The sequence below is a fragment of the Pseudophryne corroboree genome, chromosome 2 (genome assembly GCF_028390025.1).
Source record: "Pseudophryne corroboree isolate aPseCor3 chromosome 2, aPseCor3.hap2, whole genome shotgun sequence".
NCBI lineage: Eukaryota > Metazoa > Chordata > Amphibia > Anura > Myobatrachidae > Pseudophryne > Pseudophryne corroboree.
In genome coordinates, this window is record NC_086445.1 from 223740733 (window position 1) to 223763122 (window position 22390).

General features: G+C 47.3%; 1 protein-coding gene across 22 annotated transcripts in view; it reads right to left on the minus strand.

Moving 5' to 3' along the window:
* Positions 1-22390, minus strand: part of LOC135010635 (thrombospondin-4-like) — a 509209-nt gene that overhangs the window by 77362 nt on the left and 409457 nt on the right. For 21 of the 22 annotated variants that reach the window (XM_063952413.1, XM_063952406.1, XM_063952410.1 and 18 more), the window contains one exon: positions 899-1041. The exons of the other annotated variant lie outside the window; for it this stretch is intronic. In XM_063952413.1, coding sequence (XP_063808483.1) covers positions 899-1041 — 143 coding nt within the window. The remainder of the gene's footprint in view (positions 1-898; positions 1042-22390) is intronic. 22 annotated transcript variants of the gene reach the window in all.

The window sequence follows — 22390 nt, forward strand, 5'->3', positions numbered from 1 at the left end:
AGGAATGGTGTGTCTGGATGCTGCTGGGGTGTTGGCAGTGACTGCATTGGAGGAGAGTGTGTGTCTGCGTGCTGCGTGCTGTTAGTAGTGAATTCAGGGGGAGGACTGTGTGTGTGCCTTGGTGCTGCTGGGATGATGTATGTGAATACAGGGATGGTGTGTTTGGGTTCTGCTGGGGTTTTGGCAGTGCATGCATGGGGAGCAGTGTATGCCTGGATGCTGTTAGGGTGTCAGTAGTGAATCCAAGGGCAGTAGTGTGTGTGTCTGGGTGCTGCTTGGTTGTTGGTAGTGGCTGCAGGGGTAAGTGTGTGGATCTGGGTGCTGCTGGGCTGTTAGTAGTGAATTAAGGAGGAGGACTGTGTGTGTGTCTGGGTGCTGCTGGGATGATGTACGTGAATACGGGAATGGTGTGTCTCGGTGCTGCTGGGGTGTTGGCAGTGAATATAGGGGAAGGGGCGTGTGTGTCTGGGTTCTGCTGGGGTCCTGGCAGTGAATGGGGGGAGGAATGCTGCTGGGGTGTTGGCAGTGAATGGGGGGGGGGGGGAGGGTGTGTGGGTGCTTTTGGGGTGTTGGTAGTGAAGGTGGGTGGATGTATGACTAGGTGCTGCTGAGGTGATAGTGAATGTGGTTTAGGGGCAGTGCTTGTTTGGGTGCTGCTGGTATTGGGGTGTTGGCAACAGTGGTGGCTCCAGAAGTTAAGCTGCAGAGCAGTCCTCGCTTTAAATAGGAGCTTCAATGTGCACTGTAGCCCCAGCTCTGGAGCCTCTGAGCTCCTAGTATGAACTTACTCCCCTGCCACACACGTTTTATATATTTTACAGAGTTGCTGAATCTGACTCATGTGGGAGAGAAAGGTCTGTCTTTGCATTGCGAGAGTAATATCAGTGATGCTCAGTACCTGGTAAATCTTCTCCTCTATATTAGAGACCACAAATCCATGAAGTAAAGGTTGATCCGGAAATATTGAAAATAGAATCCTTCTCTCTAGCTGTAAAGCAATTTCCCCTAATACACGCTGGTAGGAGTGAAGCTGTTCAGGATCTGTAGGAGACAGTGAGTTAAAGGAAAGGAAAATAAAAGATAATAATTATTAGTACCGTAACTAGAAAAATTGGCGCCCCTCTCACCTCCATACTTAAAATAGGGCAATGCATGCCAAAGATGTAGGGCCGTGTCTTTATGTGGTAGGGTCATGGCCACAGAATAGTACCAATTCACATTACACCACACAGTAGCGCCCATTATTTACATTACACTGCACATTAGCATCCATTATTCACATTACACCGCACATTAGCATCCATTATTCACATTACACCGGAAAAAGGTGGAAAAAGAGGGATGGCGCTGAGAATAAATCGCTAATACTTATCTAAATATCAGGGTGTGCTGATATTGTGAGTGATCTTCCTTCTCCTTCTGTTTTCTTTGAAGATAATCTTCCAAAGAATTTCGGATGGTGCATGTAAATAGAAAAATTGGAATAACTAGGTTATATTCTAGTTCCAATTTTTTCTATATGGATTTATGCGATATTATTTTATTGCCGGATATACCTAGCTTACACAATAAATAATAAATCACAGCACATAACGGTTTCTTTAAATGATGATTGGAGCTAGAAGGTCTCCCAATCGGGCGCACATTTAGAGTGAGTGCGTACCTCCACTTACACTATAACGATAGGTGGTAAACTTGTAAAGGTATCTTTTTTTCCCAAAATTGTATCGTGGTTCAATCTTAACTTCAGATGGTATTAAAAATACATAGACATGGATATCTACAATGCGTACCTAACTTACACTCGTTAAGTGCAATTTCCTCATGTAAAGGTATCTTTATAAGTGTAGAAAGTCGTACCAGTACTCACGATGTTGGTGTGTGTTACATTCGCATCAAGGTATCTTTGTTCTTCATGAAGATAGAGGCTCGTATATATATGTGGTAAATTTTAATAAAAACTTTTTTGACAAAAATTCTTTTCACAAAAAACAAAGATGAAATCCAAAAATTAAAATAAAATATTGGCTGCCGGAGGGCACCGCCCGTATTAAGGATTAGGAAGACCAGCCAAATCTGTACATAGGAACCGGTATCTATGAAACTGAGATGAAAAAATTTCTTTTGGATCTTCTGGGATAGATCCGGGATAAAAGTAGGAGGCAGAAGAGATCATTTGGAGCGCCAACGAATTCCCCTAACAATTCTCTATAAAACAATTCACATTACACCACCCAGTAGCATCTGTTATTCACATTACACCACACTGTAGCATCCGTTATTCACATTACACCACACTGTAGCATCCGTTATTCATCTTACTCCGCACAGTAGCATCCGTTATTCACATTAAACCGCACAGTAGCATCTGTTATTCACATTACACCGCACAGTAGCGTCAGTTATTCACATTACACTGCACAGTAGTGTCCGTTATTCACATTACACCGCACAGTAGCGTCCGTTATTCACATTACACCGCACATTAGTGCCCGTTAGTTACATTACACTGCACAGTAGCACAAGTTAGTCACAATCAAATCAGGATGATCATCACAGTGACCACCATCTCAGTGGAAAGCAGTCATCCTTTACCTACATGACCATGATGTAATATGGAGGGGATGCGGTTAAGATGCTGGCTGTCAGGATCCCAGCTTTTGAAATACGGATGCTGGAATCCCAACACCTGCCAGAATGCCGACGCCGGAATCCCAACAGGGTTAGGAGACCATCGTCGGAATCCCAATAGGTGGCATCCCAACTATAAGTATAGCGGGTGGGTTAGGGCTGAGGGGGTTTGGTTTTTGGTGCCACACGGGGTAGGGGGGGTTATGATGCAGGGGGGGATGGTGGTGGTTAGGGCTAGGCTGCGGGGAGGGGGGTTAGGGATATGCACCACTAGGGAGAGGTTAGGTTTAGCCACTAAGGGGGGAGTGTTAGGCTTAGGCTGCAGCGAATGAGGGGGGGGGGTTGAGCATAATTACCTCCATTTCAGATATTGAGATGCGGGTGTCCAGTCCCCTGGGAAATCATACTGAACCCATACAGACAGTATCCGGAACAGCAATATTACCACAGACAGCATTAGTGGCTGCCATATACTCCAAAAACTACAGTTGTGGAACTCCGGAGACAGTTGTGTATACCCCTTTAAAATAGGAATGACAGTGTGTGCAACCTGATGACCCATTTGGCTGGTACAGCGGGGGTTAAGGGATGGACCAGAGACAGGTCACGTGTCCTGTTTGCAAGGTGGCAGGATCTGATTGGATAGAGACTGAGAGAGCAAGTGGAGCCTTGTTGGAAGAAGAGGGTGGTGATGGTAGTTGGAGAGAAGCCACTGAAGGAGCTGGATGTGTGGCGAGGAGTGGAGTTGGAGAGCTGACTGGGGGCACACCAGGGGGTCACACGCGGTGGTGGAGAACAGCACTGCACAGTTAAAGCAGTGGGGTGCTTCCACAAGTGTGGAAAACCGGGAGAGGAGGGGCATGAGACATCACAGTTGGTCACCACCACACCTATGCAGAGGCGCGCCCATTTTGAGAGATCTGAAACTGCTAATACCCCTTTCAGACATACGACTCTGGAATTTCCCTGCTCAGTCCCGGTGGACCCCTTTCAGACAGAAGCAGGGCAGACCAGGCTACTCTCATGTCACATGTCATATACACACACGTCTTACACATACACGTCACACTCAAACACACACATACATGTTAAAATACACACATGCCAAATTAATACACACAAACAGGGCCGTCTTAACAGCAATGTAGGCCCCTGGGCACAGCAATGCACTGGGCCCTCTACCCTTACTTCAGCAGTAGGGGTGGGGGGTGCTATCAGTGGCAGCTTTGATGTCCCGCCGGCAGTAAGGGGTGTTCTACCTTCCGCTCAGCATGTAGGACCTGGAGCAGTAAGTTCTACTAATTACTCCTTTACTGTACAGATGGGGCTAAAATGGAGAAGGGGGTATTGGGCTGAATGAAGAAGCCCTAGTTCATGACTTCCAGGGTGGTAGGGGGTGTTTAATACGTAGGGGAGGAGTGGATAGTGGAGTGGGCTTAATACGTATAATTTTCCGGTAGGAGGGCAGATTGCTTGACAGCAGATATCTCAAGTTCCTAAAAATATATTTCTTAGCTTTGAATAGGATAAAAAACTAGAGAGCCCCACCTTTCAGAAGGTTCTGGGGACTTGGGGATCAGAGTTCAGGAGCCTGAGCAATTCACCAATGAAAATCTAAAACTGCATATTAGGCATGTTGAGCTGGAGCAGGGACCAGCTGCTGGATGGCTGATATCTCTGGTTCTGGGCATAGTAGAGACAAGCTGCCAGTATTCACCAAAAGGGGAGAGACACAGCTTTAGGATTATACCTGCAGAAAAACTCTGTCAGACAGAACCCGAGATATCTGGCTGGGAAGAGCAATTAACAGGCTTGGATGGGGACCACTGCTTTCAAGTCAGATATCTCCGATTCCCCAAGGCCGATTTTCAAACATCTGGTACCCCTGGAAAGAGGGGACCCTCAGCTGTCAGCCTAGTGCCCTTATATTCCTGGGCCCTTGGGCAAGAGCCCATTGAGCCCATATGAAAAGACAGCCCTGCACACAAACACACACACCAGCCCAGACCTCACCACAACAGGCCGCCTCTCTGTTAGGCTGCGACCCCTCCAGGCAGCCCCGCTCCTTCCAGAAAAACACATGCTAATCACAGGCATGTAGGCGCGATCTGGGAGTAAATTTCCTGGGTCGCACCATTCAGACCTAAGCTGGGTTGTCTACCTGGGACTTAATTCCCGGGAAAAACCTTGCTTAATTGAAGGGTTGGCAACCCGGGAACGTGTTCCCAGGTTGGGGCCTTTCAGACATGCCAAAATCCTGTGTTGATGTGCGTTCATGTGCAAAATCCCGGGTTTTTGGAGGATGTCTGAAAGTGGTATAAGACAGAGTCCGGGAGAGACTTAAATAACCTGTGAGGTTTGGAGTGAGTATCAGAGACTGTTTGTTGTTGCGGACTGCAGGAGGGTGAGTGCTAAGCCTAATTGTCCATTGTCACACATACTACTCACAACCGCTTGGAATAAAGCGATGGTACCAGACACTTGACTAAAGCCCCGTACACATGGGGAGAGATATGTGCTGAGCGATCTATCAGTGACCGCTCAGCACAGCGCAATGTGTGCTGAGCAGGGGGGGGGGCACTCATTTCACCGCTGGGTGCTAGATTGTGCCTGCATGCAGGGCAATCTAGCACCGGCGATAGCGATGCGCAGGACCGTGCATGGCTATCGCCAAACTTTCTTACGCGACAACCTGGACACAGATGCGTCCACAATTGGCGAGTTTTCCCATTTCTTCCTATCCTCTGCAGGAAAGGGAAAGGAAGAAATCAATCTCTTAGGGATCTAAAACTTTTTATCAGGGTTCACCCACATTTCTTCAAAGAGGGCATTTAATTCCTTTGAAGCTGGGAAGGTAGCCGACGATTTTTTTGTATTAAAATAAGACTCTTCAACCTCATCCGTCTTGTCAGGAATATGTAGGACAGTCCTGATAGCCTCAATGAGGGCCTGTATTCCCTGTGACAGGATGGCAACCCCCCCACCCGTATCCACTTCCCCCTCCTCAGGATCTGATGTATCAGGATCTGTATCACCCTGCATGATTTGGGCCAGAGTGTTTTTGTGGGCAAATGGCGAGAGCTTGGGGTGTTGCATGGGAGCTGAATCTCTATGTATCAGGTCATCCATTTTTGCATCTAGAATTGTGTTTCCTTTTCATTATTAGACAGCTTAGTTGAAATATGTGAAATCATCCCTTTAATGGAAGCCAACCACGGGGGTTCAGCCCCACTGGACTGGGAGTGAACACTATCCTGAGTACAGGGTAGTGAGTCTACAGGGGATGAGAGACATTCAGCTGTACAAAACAAGATGTAAGTTGCTCAAATCAATTAGGAAATACAGTTCAGGTGCATGAAAGGGAGGGGGTAGTCTAAGCTAGAAATACATTGGGGATTAACCCCTGGTGTCCCCCAGCACACCGAGCTGTACCTGTACCAAGACATGAAAGACTATACATATATTTATAGAATAGAAATCCAGAGGTCTTAGTTACATACAGTTTACAAACGTATGATAAGCCACCAGGTCCCGACAAGGCTCCTCTGATGCTGGTAGTCCCTAACTCTAGGTCTGGATCCTGGGTGCAGAACCCCACAAACCGGCAAAAGACAGCTACCCTAGGGCAGCACAACGCGAGAAGGTAAAGTGTTAGTATGTGTTAATAAAAGGAAAACAAAATCTACTGTATATACAAAAATTAATATACTAGTGAAAGTGTAATTAAAAGGCCAGAAGGATTAATAAATGTGTTAAGGGGGTGCTAAATAAGATCTCATTCAGCTATACAAGAAACACAGTCCCTGGACATGATTGTAAAGGGACACCTACACACACAAGGGCCCTCATTCCGAGTTGTTCGCTCGCAAGCTGCTTTTAGCAGCTTTGCACACGCTAAGCCGCCGCCTACTGGGAGTGAATCATAGCTTATCAAAATTGCGAACGAAAGATTCGCAATATTGCGAAAAGACTTCTCTGTGCAGTTTCTGAGTAGCTCGAGACTTACTCTTCCAGTGCGATCAGTTCAGGGCTTGTCGTTCCTGGTTTGACGTCACAAACACACCCAGCGTTCGCCCAGACACTCCTCCGTTTCTCCGGCCACTCCCGCGTTTTTCCCAGAAACGGTAGCGTTTTTTCACACACTCCCATAAAACGGCCAGTTTTTTCCGCCCAGAAACACCCACTTCCTGTCAATCACATTACGATCACCAGAACGAAGAAAAAACCTCATAATGCCGTGAGTAAAATACCTAACTGCATAGCAAATTTACTTGGCGCAGTCGCACTGCGGACATTGCGCATGCGCATTAGCGACTAATCGCTCCGTTGCGAGAAAAAAATAACGAGCGAACAACTCGGAATGACCACCAATAGGTGAAAACACAGTATATGTAGGCAGAGTCTCAGAGAGACAGAGTTCAGAGCCAGCCACACAGCGCCCCTGTCGCAGTAGTAAAACTAAGCTGGGTCGCAACAACCAAGCACCCAAGTAGTACTTATAATATGTACACTGCTCCCCCCCCCCCCCTCACGAAGACCCCCGGGTACCGCTGAGGAGACTTGGGGTCTTGTCAGAGGAGCTGCGTGTCCCTTGTAATGCTGCTGTGTCTGAACTGCAGAGGGAAATGACACTGGAGAGCCGCTGGATCCGCTCAGTGGGAAGCCCCGACTCCAAAATGGCGCGCAGCTTCCCGCACTTTACAATATTTATACTGGCCCTGAGGATTTTGTAGTTTGTGCTAACAAACTGTTGAGACACCTGTTAGCAAGCGTGGCCAGTGTGGGTACGATGGGTGGCTCAGCGCGCCCCTCATAGCGGGACCCCGCCGTAGCGTGTGTCCTGTCTGAGCATCCCTGGAGCGCAGCCTGCGCTCCTACCCTAGTGTCGCCAATCCTGCCGGCAACCCGCTAACCGGGACGCCGGCGCTGTATTCACCACTCTTCAAACTTCAGGCTCTGTTAGGGGGTGGCGGCTTGCTGTGGGAGGGTACGCTGCACCATGGTGTGCCATGCGAATAGCTCCCTCAGGAGCTCAGTGTCCTGCCAGCAGAGAAACGGGGGGCCATTAACTCTATAGGAAGTTGGGCGGTTTTCCCCCCTAAGTCCCACGGAGCAGTCAGGCTGTTGCCTAAACAGCCCTGACTGAAAATAACAAACATTAAAAATAAAAGTAGAAAACTCTTCAGGAGCTCTCCAAAGTGTAACCGGCTCCTCCGGGCACATTTTCTAAACTGAGTCTGGTAGGGGGGGCATAGAGAGAGGAGCCAGCTCACACTATTAATTTTTTAAAGTGCCAAGGCTCCTAGTGGACCTGTCTATACCCCATGGTACTAATGTGGACCCCAGTATCCTCTAGGATGTAAGAGAAATATGAAATACTGCAACCATAGTGTAATATGTTAACGTACAAAACATTTATTACACAATAAACAGCATGTTTTTTATAGTGATGTGCACCGGCAATTTTTCGGGTTTTGTGTTTTGGTTTTGGGTTCGGTTCCGCGGCCGTGTTTTGGGTTCGAACGCGTTTTGGCAAAACCTCACCGAAATTTTTTTGTCGGATTCGGGTGTGTTTTGGATTCGGGTGTTTTTTTCAAAAAACCCTAAAAAACAGCTTAAATCATAGAATTTGGGGGTCAGTTTGATCCCATAGTATTATTAACCTCAATAACCATAATTTACACTCATTTTCAGTCTATTCTGAACACCTCACACCTCACAATATTATTTTTAGTCCTAAAATTTGCACCGAGGTCGCTGGATGACTAAGCTAAGCGACCCAAGTGGCCAACACAAACACCTGGCCCATCTAGGAGTGGCACTGCAGTGTCACGCAGGATGGCCCTTCAAAAAAATACTCCCCAAACAGCACATGACGCAAAGAAAAAAAGAGGCGCAATGAGGTAGCTGTGTGACTAAGATAAGCGACCCAAGTGGCCGACACAAACACTTGGCCCATCTAGGAGTGGCACTGCAGTGTCACGCAGGATGGCCCTTCAAAAAAATACTCCCCAAACAGTACATGACGCAAAGAGAAAAAGAGGCGCAATGAGGTAGCTGTGTGACTAAGCTAAGCGACCCTAGTGGCCGACACAAACACCTGGCCCATCTAGGAGTGGCACTGCAGTGTCACGCAGGATGGCCCTTCAAAAAAATACTCCCCAAACAGCACATGACGCAAAGAAAAATGAAAGAAAAAAGAAGTGCAAGATGGAATTGTCCTTGGGCCCTCCCACCCACCCTTATGTTGTATAAACAGGACATGCACACTTTAACGAACCCATCATTTCAGCGACAGGGTCTGCCACACGACTGTGACTGAAATGACTGGTTGGTTTGGGCCCCCACCAAAAAAGAAGCAATCAATCTCTCCTTGCACAAACTGGCTCTACGGAGGCAAGATGTCCACCTCATCATCATCGTCCGATTCATCACCCCTTTCACTGTGTACATCCCCCTCCTCACAGATTATTAATTCATCCCCACTGGAATCCACCATCTCAGGTCCCCGTGTACTTTCTGGAGGCAATTGCTGCTGGTGAATGTCTCCACGGAGGAATTGATTATAATTCATTTTGATTAACATCATCTTCTCCACATTTTCTGGAAGTAACCTCGTACGCCGATTGCTGACAAGGTGAGCGGCGGCACTAAACACTCTTTCGGAGTACACACTGGAGGGAGGGCAACTTAGGTAGAATAAAGCCAGTTTCTGCAAGGGCCTCCAAATTGCCTTTTTTTCCTGCCAGTATACGTACGGACTGTCTGACGTGCCTACTTGGATGCGGTCACTCATATAATCCTCCACCATTCTTTCAATAGTGACAGAATCATATGCAGTGACAGTAGACGACATGTCAGTAATCGTTGGCAGGTCCTTCAGTCCGGACCAGATGTCAGCACTCGCTCCAGACTGCCCTGCATCACCGCCAGCGGGTGGGCTCGGAATTCTTAGCCTTTTCCTCGCACCCCCAGTTGCAGGAGAATGTGAAGGAGGAGCTGTTGACGGGTCGCGTTCCGCTTGACTTGACAATTTTCTCACCAGCAGGTCTTTGAACCTCTGCAGACTTGTGTCTGCCGGAAAGAGAGATCCAAGGTAGGTTTTAAATCTAGGATCGAGCACGGTGGCCAAAATGTAGTGCTCTGATTTCAACAGATTGACCACCCGTGAATCCTGGTTAAGCGAATGAAGGGCTCCATCCACAAGTCCCACATGCCTAGCGGAATCGCTCTGTTTTAGCTCCTCCTTCAATGCCTCCAGCTTCTTCTGCAAAAGCCTGATGAGGGGAATCACCTGACTCAGGCTGGCAGTGTCTGAACTGACTTCACGTGTGGCAAGTTCAAAAGGTTGCAGAACCTTGCACAACGTTGAAATCATTCTCCACTGCGCTTGAGACAGGTGCATTCCACCTCCTTTGCCTATATCGTGGGCAGATGTATAGGCTTGAATGGCCTTTTGCTGCTCCTCCATCCTCTGAAGCATATAGAGGGTTGAATTCCACCTCGTTACCACCTCTTGCTTCAGATGATGGCAGGGCAGGTTCAGGTGTTTTTGGTGGTGCTCCAGTCTTCTGTACGCGGTGCCTGTACGCCGAAAGTGGCCCGCAATTCTTCTGGCCACCGACAGCATCTCTTGCACGCCCCTGTCGTTTTTTAAATAATTCTGCACCACCAAATTCAAGGTATGTGCAAAACATGAGACGTGCTGGAATTTGCCCAGATGTAATGCACGCACAATATTGCTGGCGTTGTCCGATGCCACAAATCCCCAGGAGAGTCCAATTGGGGTAAGCCATTCTGCGATGATCTTCCTAAGTTGCCGTAAGATGTTTTCAGCTGTGTGCGTATCCTGGAAAGCGGTGATACAAAGCGTAGCCTGCCTAGGAACGAGTTGGCGTTTGCGAGATGCTGCTACTGGTGCCGCCGCTGCTGTTCTTGCAGCGGGAGGCAATACATCTACCCAGTGGGCTGTCACAGTCATGTAGTCCTGAGTCTGCCCTGCTCCACTTGTCCACATGTCCGTGGTTAAGTGGACATTGGGTACAACTGCATTTTTTAGGACACTGGTGACTCTTTTTCTGACATCTGTGTACATTCTCGGTATCGCCTGCCTAGAGAAATGGAACCTAGATGGTATTTGGTACCGGGGACAGAGTACCTCAATCAAGTCTATAGTTGGCTCTGAAGTAACGATGGATACCGGAACCACGTTTCTCACTGCCCAGGCTGCCAAGGCCTCAGTTATCCGCTTTGCAGCAGGATGACTGCTGTGATATTTCATCTTCCTCGCAAAGGACTGTTGGACAGTCAATTGCTTACTGGAAGTAGTACAAGTGGTCTTCCGACTTCCCCTCTGGGATGACCATTGACTCCCAGCAGCAACAACAGCAGCGCCAGCAGCAGTAGGCGTTACACTCAAGGATGCATCGGAGGAATCCCAGGCAGGAGAGGACTCGTCAGACTTGCCAGTGACATGGCCTGCAGGACTATTGGCTTTCCTGGGTAAGGAGGAAATTGACACTGAGGGAGTTGGTAGTGTGGTTTGCGTGAGCTTGGTTACCGAGGTGGTTAACGTCCTTACCCCTACTTATTACAGCTTGACAAAGGCAACACACGGCTTGACACCTGTTGTCCGCATTTGTTATGAAATAATTCCACACCGAAGAGCTGATTTTTTTTGTATTTTGACCAGGCATGTCAATGGCCATATTCCTCCCACGGACAACAGGTGTCTCCCCGGGTGCCTGACTTAAACAAACCACCTCACCATCAGAATCCTCCTTGTCAATTTCCTCCCCAGCTCCAGCAACACCCATATCCTCATCCTGGTGTACTTCAAAACTGACATCTTCAATTTGACTATCAGGAACTGGACTGCGGGTGCTCCTTCCAGCACTTGCAGGGGGCGTGCAAATGGTGGAAGGCGCAAGCTCTTCCCGTCCAGTGTTGGGAAGGTCAGGCATCGCAACCGACACAGTTCTTTGCTGTGCTTTTGCCAGCTTAAGTCTTTTAATTTTTCTAGCGAGAGGCTGAGTGCTTCCATCCTCATGTGAAGCTGAACCACTAGCCATGAACATAGGCCAGGGCCTCAGCCGTTCCTTGCCACTCCGTGTCGTAAATGGCATATTGGCAAGTTTACGCTTCTCCTCAGACGCTTTTAATTTTGATTTTTGGGTCATTTTTGTACTGATCTTTTGTGTTTTGGATTTTACATGCTCTGTACTATGACATTGGGCATCGGCCTTGGCAGACGACGTTGATGGCATTTCATTGTCTCGGCCATGACTAGTGGCAGCAGCTTCAGCACGAGGTGGAAGTGGATCTTGATCTTTCCCTATTTTTTTAACCTCCACATTTTTGTTCTCCATATTTTGCGCACAACTAAAAGCCACCACACGTCTACAATGTAGATGGATGGATAGTATAGTATTATTACTTATGGACGACGAGTGACGACACAGAGGTAGGTACAGCCGTGGCCTACCGTACTGCTATATATATAATATATACAGAATAATAATAACGGACCTGGTGGACACTGTCAGCAGACTGCTAAACTAGTATGAAGAAAAAAAAGCCACCACAGGTATACAATGTAGATGGATGGATAGTATACTATTATTACTTATGGACGACGAGTGACGACACAGAGGTAGGTACAGCCGTGGCCTACCGTACTGCTATATATATATATAATACATACAGAATAATAATAACGGACCTGGTGGACACTGTCAGCAGACTGCTAAACTAGTATGAAGAAAAAAAAGCCACCACAGGTATACAATGTAGATGGATGGATAGTATACTATTATTACTTATGGACGACGAGTGACGACACAGAGGTAGGTACAGCCGTGGCCTACCGTACTGCTATATATATAATATATACAGAATAATAATAACGGACCTGGTGGACACTGTCAGCAGACTGCTAAACTAGTATGAAGAAAAAAAAGCCACCACAGGTATGCAATGTAGATGGATGGATAGTATACTATTATTACTTATGGACGACGAGTGACGACACAGAGGTAGGTACAGCCGTGGCCTACCGTACTGCTATATATATAATATATACAGAATAATAATAACGGACCTGGTGGACACTGTCAGCAGACTGCTAAACTAGTATGAAGAAAAAAAAGCCACCACAGGTATACAATGTAGATGGATGGATAGTATACTATTATTACTTATGGACGACGAGTGACGACACAGAGGTAGGTACAGCCGTGGCCTACCGTACTGCTATATATATAATATACTGTATAATAAATGGACCTGGTGGACACTGTCAGCAGACTGCTAAACTACTAGTATAAAGAAAAAAAGCCACCACAGGAGTGTTTTTCAGGCAGACAAACGTATACTGGACTGGTGGTCACTGTCAGCAAAACTGTGCACTGTACTCCTGCTATAACTGCTCCCCAGTCCCCACAATTAGGCAGTGTGAGCAGTGCACTCAGCACAGATATATCATGCAGCACACTGAGCACAGATATGGTATGGAGCGTTTTTTTCAGGCAGAGAACGGATTAAACTGGTGGTCACACTCACTACTATCAGCAAAACCCTGCACTGTACTCCTAACAGCTGCTCCCCGTCCCCAATCCGCCCCACAATTATAACAATGTCACTCTTAGTCTTTTCTATTATGACTATAACGGAGAGGACGCCAGCCACGTCCTCTCCCTATCAATCTCAATGCACGTGTGAAAATGGCGGCGACGCGCGGCTGCTTATATAGAATCCGAATCTCGCGAGAATCCGACAGCGGGATGATGACGTTCGGGCGCGCTCGGTTTACCCGAGCCACACGGGAGAATCCGAGCACGGCTCGGACCCGTGTAAAGAGGCTGAAGTTCGGGGGGGTTCGGTTTCCGAGAAACCGAACCCGCTCATCACTAGTTTTTTAACAACGTGAGAAAATTCATAAAAAGGTCATAAAAATGTTAAAAATCTAAGGTAAACAGTAAGGACTGTACTAGAAAATAGCTTTCAACACGGCAATACAGTAAATGAAAAATTCATAAGAAACCCATAACATAGTTGAAAGAACTGAGGTAAGCAGTGGGGACTATACCAGAAAGTAGCTTTCAATGCCGCGAAAAACAGCATAAGAAAATTCATAAGAATTCCATGAAAATATAAAAAAAACTGAGGTAAGCAGTGGGGACTGTGTCACAATCCTGACTAAAATCATATCATTTGGTGACTTACCTCTGCCATCTGTCCTGTGGGCCTAATTCAGATCTGATCGCTGCGGTGCATTTTCGCACAGCAGCCGATCAGGTCTGAACTGCGCATGCGCCGATTCTGCAGTGAGCTGACGCATGCCAGACAGCCACTGGCCATCTCAGCCCTGCGATCACGGTCGCTGGGTGGGAGGGGGCGGGCCGACGGCGTTTGGCTGCCGTTTTAGGGGGTGCAATCCGGGCAACGCAGGCGTGCCCTGACTGTGCGGGGGGCGGGCCGCGGTGGCTGCATGACATCACACGCAGCCGCTGCGACCTGGACAGCGACGACTAGCTCCCTGCCAGCATGTAGGAGCAGCGCTGGTAGGGAACTACTCTTCAAGTACAAAAGCATCCCCACTGTGCGATGCTTTTGTACTAGTGTGGCGGGTAGGCATAGCCAGATTAAGGGGGCGGGGGGGTGCAGGGGATTCTGTACCACAGGCCCCCCTCTGTCAGGGCCCCCCCCCCAGCTGGAGCACATCGACATCACTAGCTCTGTCTCATGTGCAGCAGCAGAACCAAGTAGTTTTCCTGAGTACTGTCCCAGTGTGTAAGTAGGACAGAGACTGCTGCTATTCTTGCATGTGACAAGATAAATGATAGATTTTATTTTTCTATGTTTATTTTAAGGTTAAGTTGTCTTTGTTCCACTACAAGAAAACCTTATAAAATAGTTGTCTCTCAATTAGGTGGAACTATAAACAGTACCCAGGCATTATTAAACTATTAGGCTAAATATAATATACACCATTGGTTTAAATTTAATATACACAACCCATAACTCCCAACATACCCATTCCAGGAGGGACAAAATGCTCTCTACCTGGATTTCCCTCTTAATGTATGATTCCAATCACCTGTGTTGAAATACCTTTCTTATCTGTTAACTAGTTCAACACAGGTGATACCAATCATAATATTAAGAGGGAAATTCAGTAGCAGAGCATTTTGTTCCTCCTGTAATGGGTCATGTTGGGAGGTATGCACAATCTAATACCCCTCCCTTTTGCCCCTGGCCCCTTCCCCTGTCTTAAGTGCCCTGGGCCCACCTAAGGCATACTTCCCAACATGACCCTCTCCAGGAGGGACACAATGCTCTACTTCTGGACTTTTCTCTTAATTTATGATTGCCATCACCTGTATTGAATTAGTTAATGGATAAGAAAGGTGTTGCAGCACAGGTGATGGCAATCACATATTAAGAGAAAAATCCAGGAGCAGAGCATTCTGTCCCTCCTGGAGAGAGTCATGTTGGGAGGTATACCTAAGGCTTAATCCGGCCCTGAGGGTAGGGCCTGACATGTGGGGTGGACTAGCCCTGTACTGGGCATCCTCCCTCATGTCAGGGAAGCTGATCGTAGATGTGCTAAATTTAACACATCTACGATCAGGTCTGAATTAGGCCCTTTATCCTGTGTGTTTTCTCCCGGCTGAAATAAACAGCTCACCAGTACCATGAGTTCCCTGAGTGCTGAGTTCTATCTGGAAAGTGAGACTTGCTAACAAGATGCACTTGTGTTGATTAACCTTCAGTGTGAATACTGAATTCAACAAGTCTCTCCATGCTGTGCCTACATAGCATTGTCCATGTTGTCATTATACTACATACCACCCTGACTCCAGTGGTCACCAGATACAGTCTCCGCTGACTCCTCTGTGGCCATTACTACCTCCATGTGGTTCCAGAACTCTGGAGTTCCCTCCAAAACCAGCTATAGACGTCGCCATGACAGTTCCTGGTTAGCTGACCTTCCTGGGCCCTATCCAGAATCACTTCCTCATCATGTGAATCCCTCATCCAGTCAGCAGTGAGCAAGGGGTATAAGTTCCAAGTCCCAGCACTGGCAAGCTGTCAGTGCTTTGTTATCTCTCAGTCTGTAGAGAGCTCCTGCATCTTCAGCTGTATTAGACAGAGTGCTATTACCATCACAGCACAGTGGCGCACGCAGGGGGGGTTTCCGAGTACCTGGAAACCCCCCCTGATGAGCTGAATTTTCTTTTTGAGCCGGAGACAGCTGTGTCTCCGCTGTCTCCGTCTCAGCAAAAAAGCCGCGACCGTGATCGCGGGAGCGGAGCTGCAGCAAACAGTCCGCAGAGAGCTAAGTATGCAGCTCTCTGCTTACAGTCTCGAATGTCCCGGGGGCCGGGGGCTCCCTCCGTCCTCACACGTCCACGCCTCTGCTCCCAGCCCACTGTGTATATGTAAGTTCAAAGTCTTTGTTTATGTGTGTATTTGTACAGTATGTATGTGTTATGTACAGTATGTATGTGGGTTTTTGTTTGTGCTTGTGTATGTACTGTATGTATGTATGTATTGTGACAAGAACACTGGGATAGTGTTTGAGGGCAGGTATATTTGTCCCAGGTTCTTGTCTTACATGTTTTAGAAAATGTTAACTTCTAGGAAAAATGCTTTTTGTTTTGTCTGAACCTTTTCAGTTTGCTGTAAAAGCTGGGTAAAGGCTCTGAGAGAGAGATAAGGCGAGTTCTAGACATTGGGCCCAGTTCGGGTCTTTGGCCTCACAGAGGGCTAATCAGGGTTTCAGCTGTGTAAGAGTGATATAGTGCTTCTAACCTGATTAGTATGGGCAGACTGCCTGGGAAGGCTGCAGGGTCTGTGTGTGAGAGACACGCTTTCTGATGCAAGTAAGCTATACAGTATGTACTGAAGAACTCTGTGTTTTGTTTAGTGACAGTTAGGAACATCTTATGTTTAGTTAGTGCCGGACAGGCAAGGTATTTTTATTTTGGGGTTTGTTTTATTTTCTGTTTCAATAAAACTGGCCGGGGTCAGTTGTACCAGAAACTGGACTTGTGTTGTTCCTCAGCTGCTGCGTGCTGCCATATTCCCCAGGAAAAGGCACCTTGCACCCCTACAGTGTTACAACTTGGTGGAGAATGCGAGCAGGCCGTTCTGCGCATAAGTGAAAGCAGCAGCTTTGTGAGGCCTGCAGAAAACGGTGGTTTATGCAGATACAGCCCAGTGTGAAGTTACTGAGACTCACCCCTGAGGGTTTGATATATGTCCTGGGTGAAAGCAGCTGCAAAGCCGCCTGAAAAATCTGTTGACATGGAGGATCTGCTTAAAGCCTTGCTGCAAGCTACAGCGGCTCAGCAGGAGGCCAACCGACAGCAGCAGGTGGCAATGGAGGAAAATTGGAGACTACAGCAGGAGGCCAACAGACAGCAGCAGGTGGCAATGGAGGAAAATAAGAGACAACAGCAGGCAGTTGTTGATGAACTTTACAGGCAACAGCGTCAGGATAGAGAGGCCTTAGCAGAAGTGGTGCAGAGACTTGCAGCTCGGGTTGGAGATGTGGCCGTCAGTGCTCCAACCAGCTCTAGTTCTATACGAGCCAGTCACTTCCTGCAGAAAATGACAGAGGCTGATGATGTGGAGGCCTATCTGACCACGTTTGAAAGGACTGCCGAGCGTGAGAACTGGCCGAAAGCACAGTGGGCCAGTCTGCTGGCACCTTTCCTGTCAGGTGAGCCCCAAAAAGCTTACTTTGATTTAAGCCCTGCTGAGGCTCGGGACTATGATAAACTAAAGACTGAGATCCTGACCCGCCTGGGAGTCACGCTGTCAGTACGAGCACAACGGGTGCACCGTTGGCTGTACGCCATGGAGAAGCCTCCGCGCTCCCAGATGCACGACCTTATTCAGCTAACAAAAAAATGGCTGCAGCCAGAGACATTAACTGGTCCCCAGATGGTGGAAAGAGTCGTCATGGACCGCTACTTGAGATCTTTGCCCATGGTCCTGCGCAAGTGGGTGAGCCATGGAAACCCGGGTACTGCTGACCAATTAGTGGACATGGTAGAGAGGTATTTGGCAGCAGAGGAACTACTGATGACCACCCAGCAACCCATAGATCCTCGACAGCGCCCTTCAAGTAAGACTGTTCCGTGGGAAAATGTTGCTGGGCGGTTAAGAGAACGCAAGGCTGGAGAGACTGTAAACACTGGCCCTGGAAACAGGCCAATGGGGTTAGAACGGTCTATGCTGCCCAAATGGGTTGATAATCGTGTGGTTAAATGTTTTAGGTGTGGTATGCCAGGTCATGTTATTGCCAATTGCCCAGTCACGCAAGAACCCATGCAATGTGATGCTGCCTTTGAATGTCGCAGAATGTCTTTCTTTGCTAGGTTAGCCTGTACTGTGGTACCTTCACCTGAGCTGGAAAAACAAATGTGTGATGTGTTCTTAGAAGGTAACCGGGTAGAGGCCTTGCTAGATTCAGGAAGTTTAGTTACCCTCGTGAAAGCTGGGTTAGTGAACCCCTTAAAGGTCCAGCAAATACCTATTGGGGTAACTTGCATACATGGGGATACCCAACATTATGCCACTGCTGAGGTGAATATAGAAACTTGTTGTGGGTCAGCAATGGTTAAAGTGGGACTGGTCCCTACCTTGGTGCATGAGGCCATAATAGGGAGGGATTTTCCTCATTTTTGGAAACTGTGGGAATCACGGTTATCAACAGATGTGAGAAGTAAAAAGCCAGTTGATAATACCGGTGATTTTATGGATGTACGTGGGTCTTCGGAACTTTCTGGCCCTTTGCCTTTTGCTAGTTTGGCTGGGGAAGTGACAGATGGGGAGTCCAGTGAGGACCCTCTTGCCGGGAACAGAGACATAGTAGTTAGAACTGAAAGCGTGCCTGACCTGGAGGTAAAGAAGGATCTGTTTGCGTCTGAACAGTTAAAGGATCCTACCTTAATAAAGGCTAGAGAGAATGTTAAGATTGTTAATGGGAAACCTGTGGTACCAGGTGACAGGGTTACGTATCCCCACATGGCCATCTGTAATGAGCTCTTGTACCACATTGTCAAAAGGGGTGAGGATGTGGTGGAACAGCTGGTAGTTCCCCAGCCTTATCGGAGAACGGTACTAGATTTAGCTCATAGTCACGTTACCGCAGGACATTTAGGGGCAGAAAAAAACACTGAAAGAGTTTTACAAAGGTTCTTTTGGCCAGGGGTTTATAAAGAAGTGTCTGAATATTGTTCTTCCTGTCCTGAATGCCAGTATCATGCCCCTAGACCCCATTTCAGGAGCCCACTAGTTCCCATGCCTATTATAGAGGTCCCGTTTGACAGAATAGCCATGGATCTCGTGGGGCCCTTGTTAAAGTCTGCTCGGGGCCATCAGTATATCCTGGTAATTATGGACTATGCCACTCGATATCCTGAGGCTGTCCCTTTACGCACTATCACAACCAAGGCGATAGCTAGGTAGCTGGTGCAGGTATTTAGTAGAGTGGGAATACCAAAAGAAATTTTGACTGACCAAGGTACTCCATTTATGTCAAGGATCATGAAAGAATTGTGCAAGTTATTTAAGGTCACTCACCTCAGGACGTCCATCTACCATCCCCAAACTGACGGGTTGGTGGAAAGGTTTAATAAAACATTAAAAAGTATGTTAAAAAAGGTTGTTGAGAGAGATGGGAAAAACTGGGATTGTTTGTTGCCCTACTTGTTAATGGCCATCAGAGAAGTTCCTCAGTCCTCTACGGGGTTTTCTCCATTTGATTTGTTGTATGGTAGACACCCCAGAGGGCTGTTGGATGTTGCCAAAGAGACGTGGGAAGGACAGCCCACTCCTTATAGAAGCGTTATTGAGCATGTAACACAAATGCAGGATAGGATTGCAGCCGTGGTACCTGTTGTCAGAGAGCACATGGAACAGGCCCAAAGTGCTCAACAGAGGGTCTATAACCGGAGTGCCAAGATACGGGAATTTGCTCCTGGAGATAGAGTTCTTGTTTTGGTACCCACTGTGGAAAGCAAATTCCTAGCTAAATGGCAGGGTCCATTTGAGATTAGGGAAAAAGTGAATGAGGTTAATTACAAAGTATACCAGCCGGGAAAGAGAAAACCCGAACAGATCTACCATGTTAACTTAATCAAACCCTGGAAAGATAGGTTGTCTCTGTCAGCGGAGCCTTGCCCTTCGGTGTCTTCACCCCGGTTGCTTCCCGCAGTGAAGGTGTCAGAGACATTATCAGCTGATCAGAACAATCAGGTTAAAGAATTTCTCATCCAAAATAGGGAGGTATTTTCAGAGCTGCCTGGCCGAACGACCATAATAAAACATGACATTGTCACAGAACCAGGGGTCAGGGTTCATTTAAAGCCATATAGGATTCCTGAAGCTCAGCGAGAAGCTATTTCTAAGGAAGTTAAAACCATGTTAGAACTTGGAGTCATAGAGGAGTCTAACAGTGAGTGGTCCAGTCCCATAGTGCTCATCCCGAAGCCCGACGGTAGCATACGCTTCTGTAATGACTTTCGTAAGTTAAATGAGGTGTCCAAGTTTGACGCATACCCCATGCCCCGTGTGGATGAGCTTGTAGAAAGGCTGGGAACAGCCAGGTTTCTCACCACATTGGACCTGACCAAAGGTTACTGGCAAATACCTTTATCTGATAGCGCCAAAGAAAAAACAGCCTTTTCGGTTCCGGAGGGGCTGTACCAGTATAAGATGTTACCCTTTGGGTTGCATGGGGCTCCAGCAACCTTTCAACGGGCGATGGATAAAATTTTGAGGCCCCATAGAAAATATGCAGCTGCCTATTTGGATGATGTGGTAATTCACAGTACAGACTGGGGGTCACATTTGGTTAAAGTACAAGCAGTACTGGACTCAATCAGAGAGGCAGGGTTAACTGCTAACCCAAAGAAGTGCTGCCTCGCAATGGAGGAGGTCAAATACTTGGGCTTCACCATAGGCAGAGGTCTGATTAGGCCCCAATTGAATAAAGTTGATGCTATTCAAAACTGGCCTCGTCCAGTGAATAAAAAACAGGTAAGGGCTTTTTTGGGAATTACTGGGTACTATAGACGGTTTATTCCTAATTTTGCGACCACAGCGGTGCCGTTGTCAGACCTTACCAAAGGGAAGCAGTCAAATGTGGTGAAATGGAACCCTGATGCAGAAAAGGCGTTCCAAGCGTTAAAAGTGGCTTTGTGTTCACAACCTGTGTTGATAACACCAGATTTTTCAAAAGAATTTGTGGTACAGACAGATGCCTCAGAGGTAGGGATAGGTGCTGTGCTGTCCCAAACCAGAGATGGGGACGAACACCCTATCATTTATTTGAGTAGGAAACTCAATGAGCATGAAAAAAGGTATGCCATTGTGGAAAAGGAGGCTTTGGCCATTAAGTGGGCACTAGATACCTTGAGATATTACCTCTTGGGTAGACAATTCAGACTAGTGACAGACCATGCCCCTTTAAAATGTATGTATGTAAATAGAGGCAAGAATGCTCGTGTAACTAGATGGTTTCTAGCGTTGCAGGACTTTAAGTTTACTGTCGAACATAGACCGGGAACACAATTGGCCAACGCAGATGCATTGTCTCGCATCTTCTGTTTGGGGGCTACAAGTGTTCCGGCCCCTAGGTCGAAACAGGGGAGGGGGATATGTGACAAGAACACTGGGATAGTGTTTGAGGGCAGGTATATTTGTCCCAGGTTCTTGTCTTACATGTTTTAGAAAATGTTAACTTCTAGGAAAAATGCTTTTTGTTTTGTCTGAACCTTTTCAGTTTGCTGTAAAAGCTGGGTAAAGGCTCTGAGAGAGAGATAAGGCGAGTTCTAGACATTGGGCCCAGTTCGGGTCTTTGGCCTCACAGAGGGCTAATCAGGGTTTCAGCTGTGTAAGAGTGATATAGTGCTTCTAACCTGATTAGTATGGGCAGACTGCCTGGGAAGGCTGCAGGGTCTGTGTGTGAGAGACACGCTTTCTGATGCAAGTAAGCTATACAGTATGTACTGAAGAACTCTGTGTTTTGTTTAGTGACAGTTAGGAACATCTTATGTTTAGTTAGTGTCACAACTGAGGGACTGAGCTGACGGGAGGCAGCCTCAGTTGTAGGGGCTGAGATGTACCGGAACCTGGGAGGTTGTATCAGACCCCTGGACATGTAAGTAACATGAATAATAACTGCCCGAAGGCGTGACCACGACAACTTAGATAAAAGTCAATGATGTTTATTATGACAACTCCGCAACACAGCAGCAGTAAAAGAAAACGTAAAAGTCAGCAAATAATAAATACAGTTCCTGGGTACTACAGGATGGCAGGAGCCACAGGGCACTGGTAGTGTGAGATAGTTCTTATGATCTTCTAGACGGAAAGTCCTTACCAGGCCCGACTGTAGCAATGGAGATAACCCAGGATTGTGCCAGCTGGTGTTCCAGGAAAAGCTGGGTTGCTGAAGGTAAAACAGCTGCTGTGGATACTGGCTGGAACCAGACTGTTGTTAGCACGGAGTGGATACTGGCTGGAACCAGTTAAATAATAAATGAACTTGGGAGCGATGAAATATGAACTGAAATGTAGAACTTGAGAGCGGAGAAATAATAATACCGGTGGAGAGTGGTAAAGTGTAGAAAGGACACCGGCCCTTTAAGGGAAGCTGTACTCTGCTGGAAGCTGGTAATGTTGTAGCTGGAAACAGATGAATCCACAATGGATTGGAGAGTCAGGCTACACCGCAGGTGGA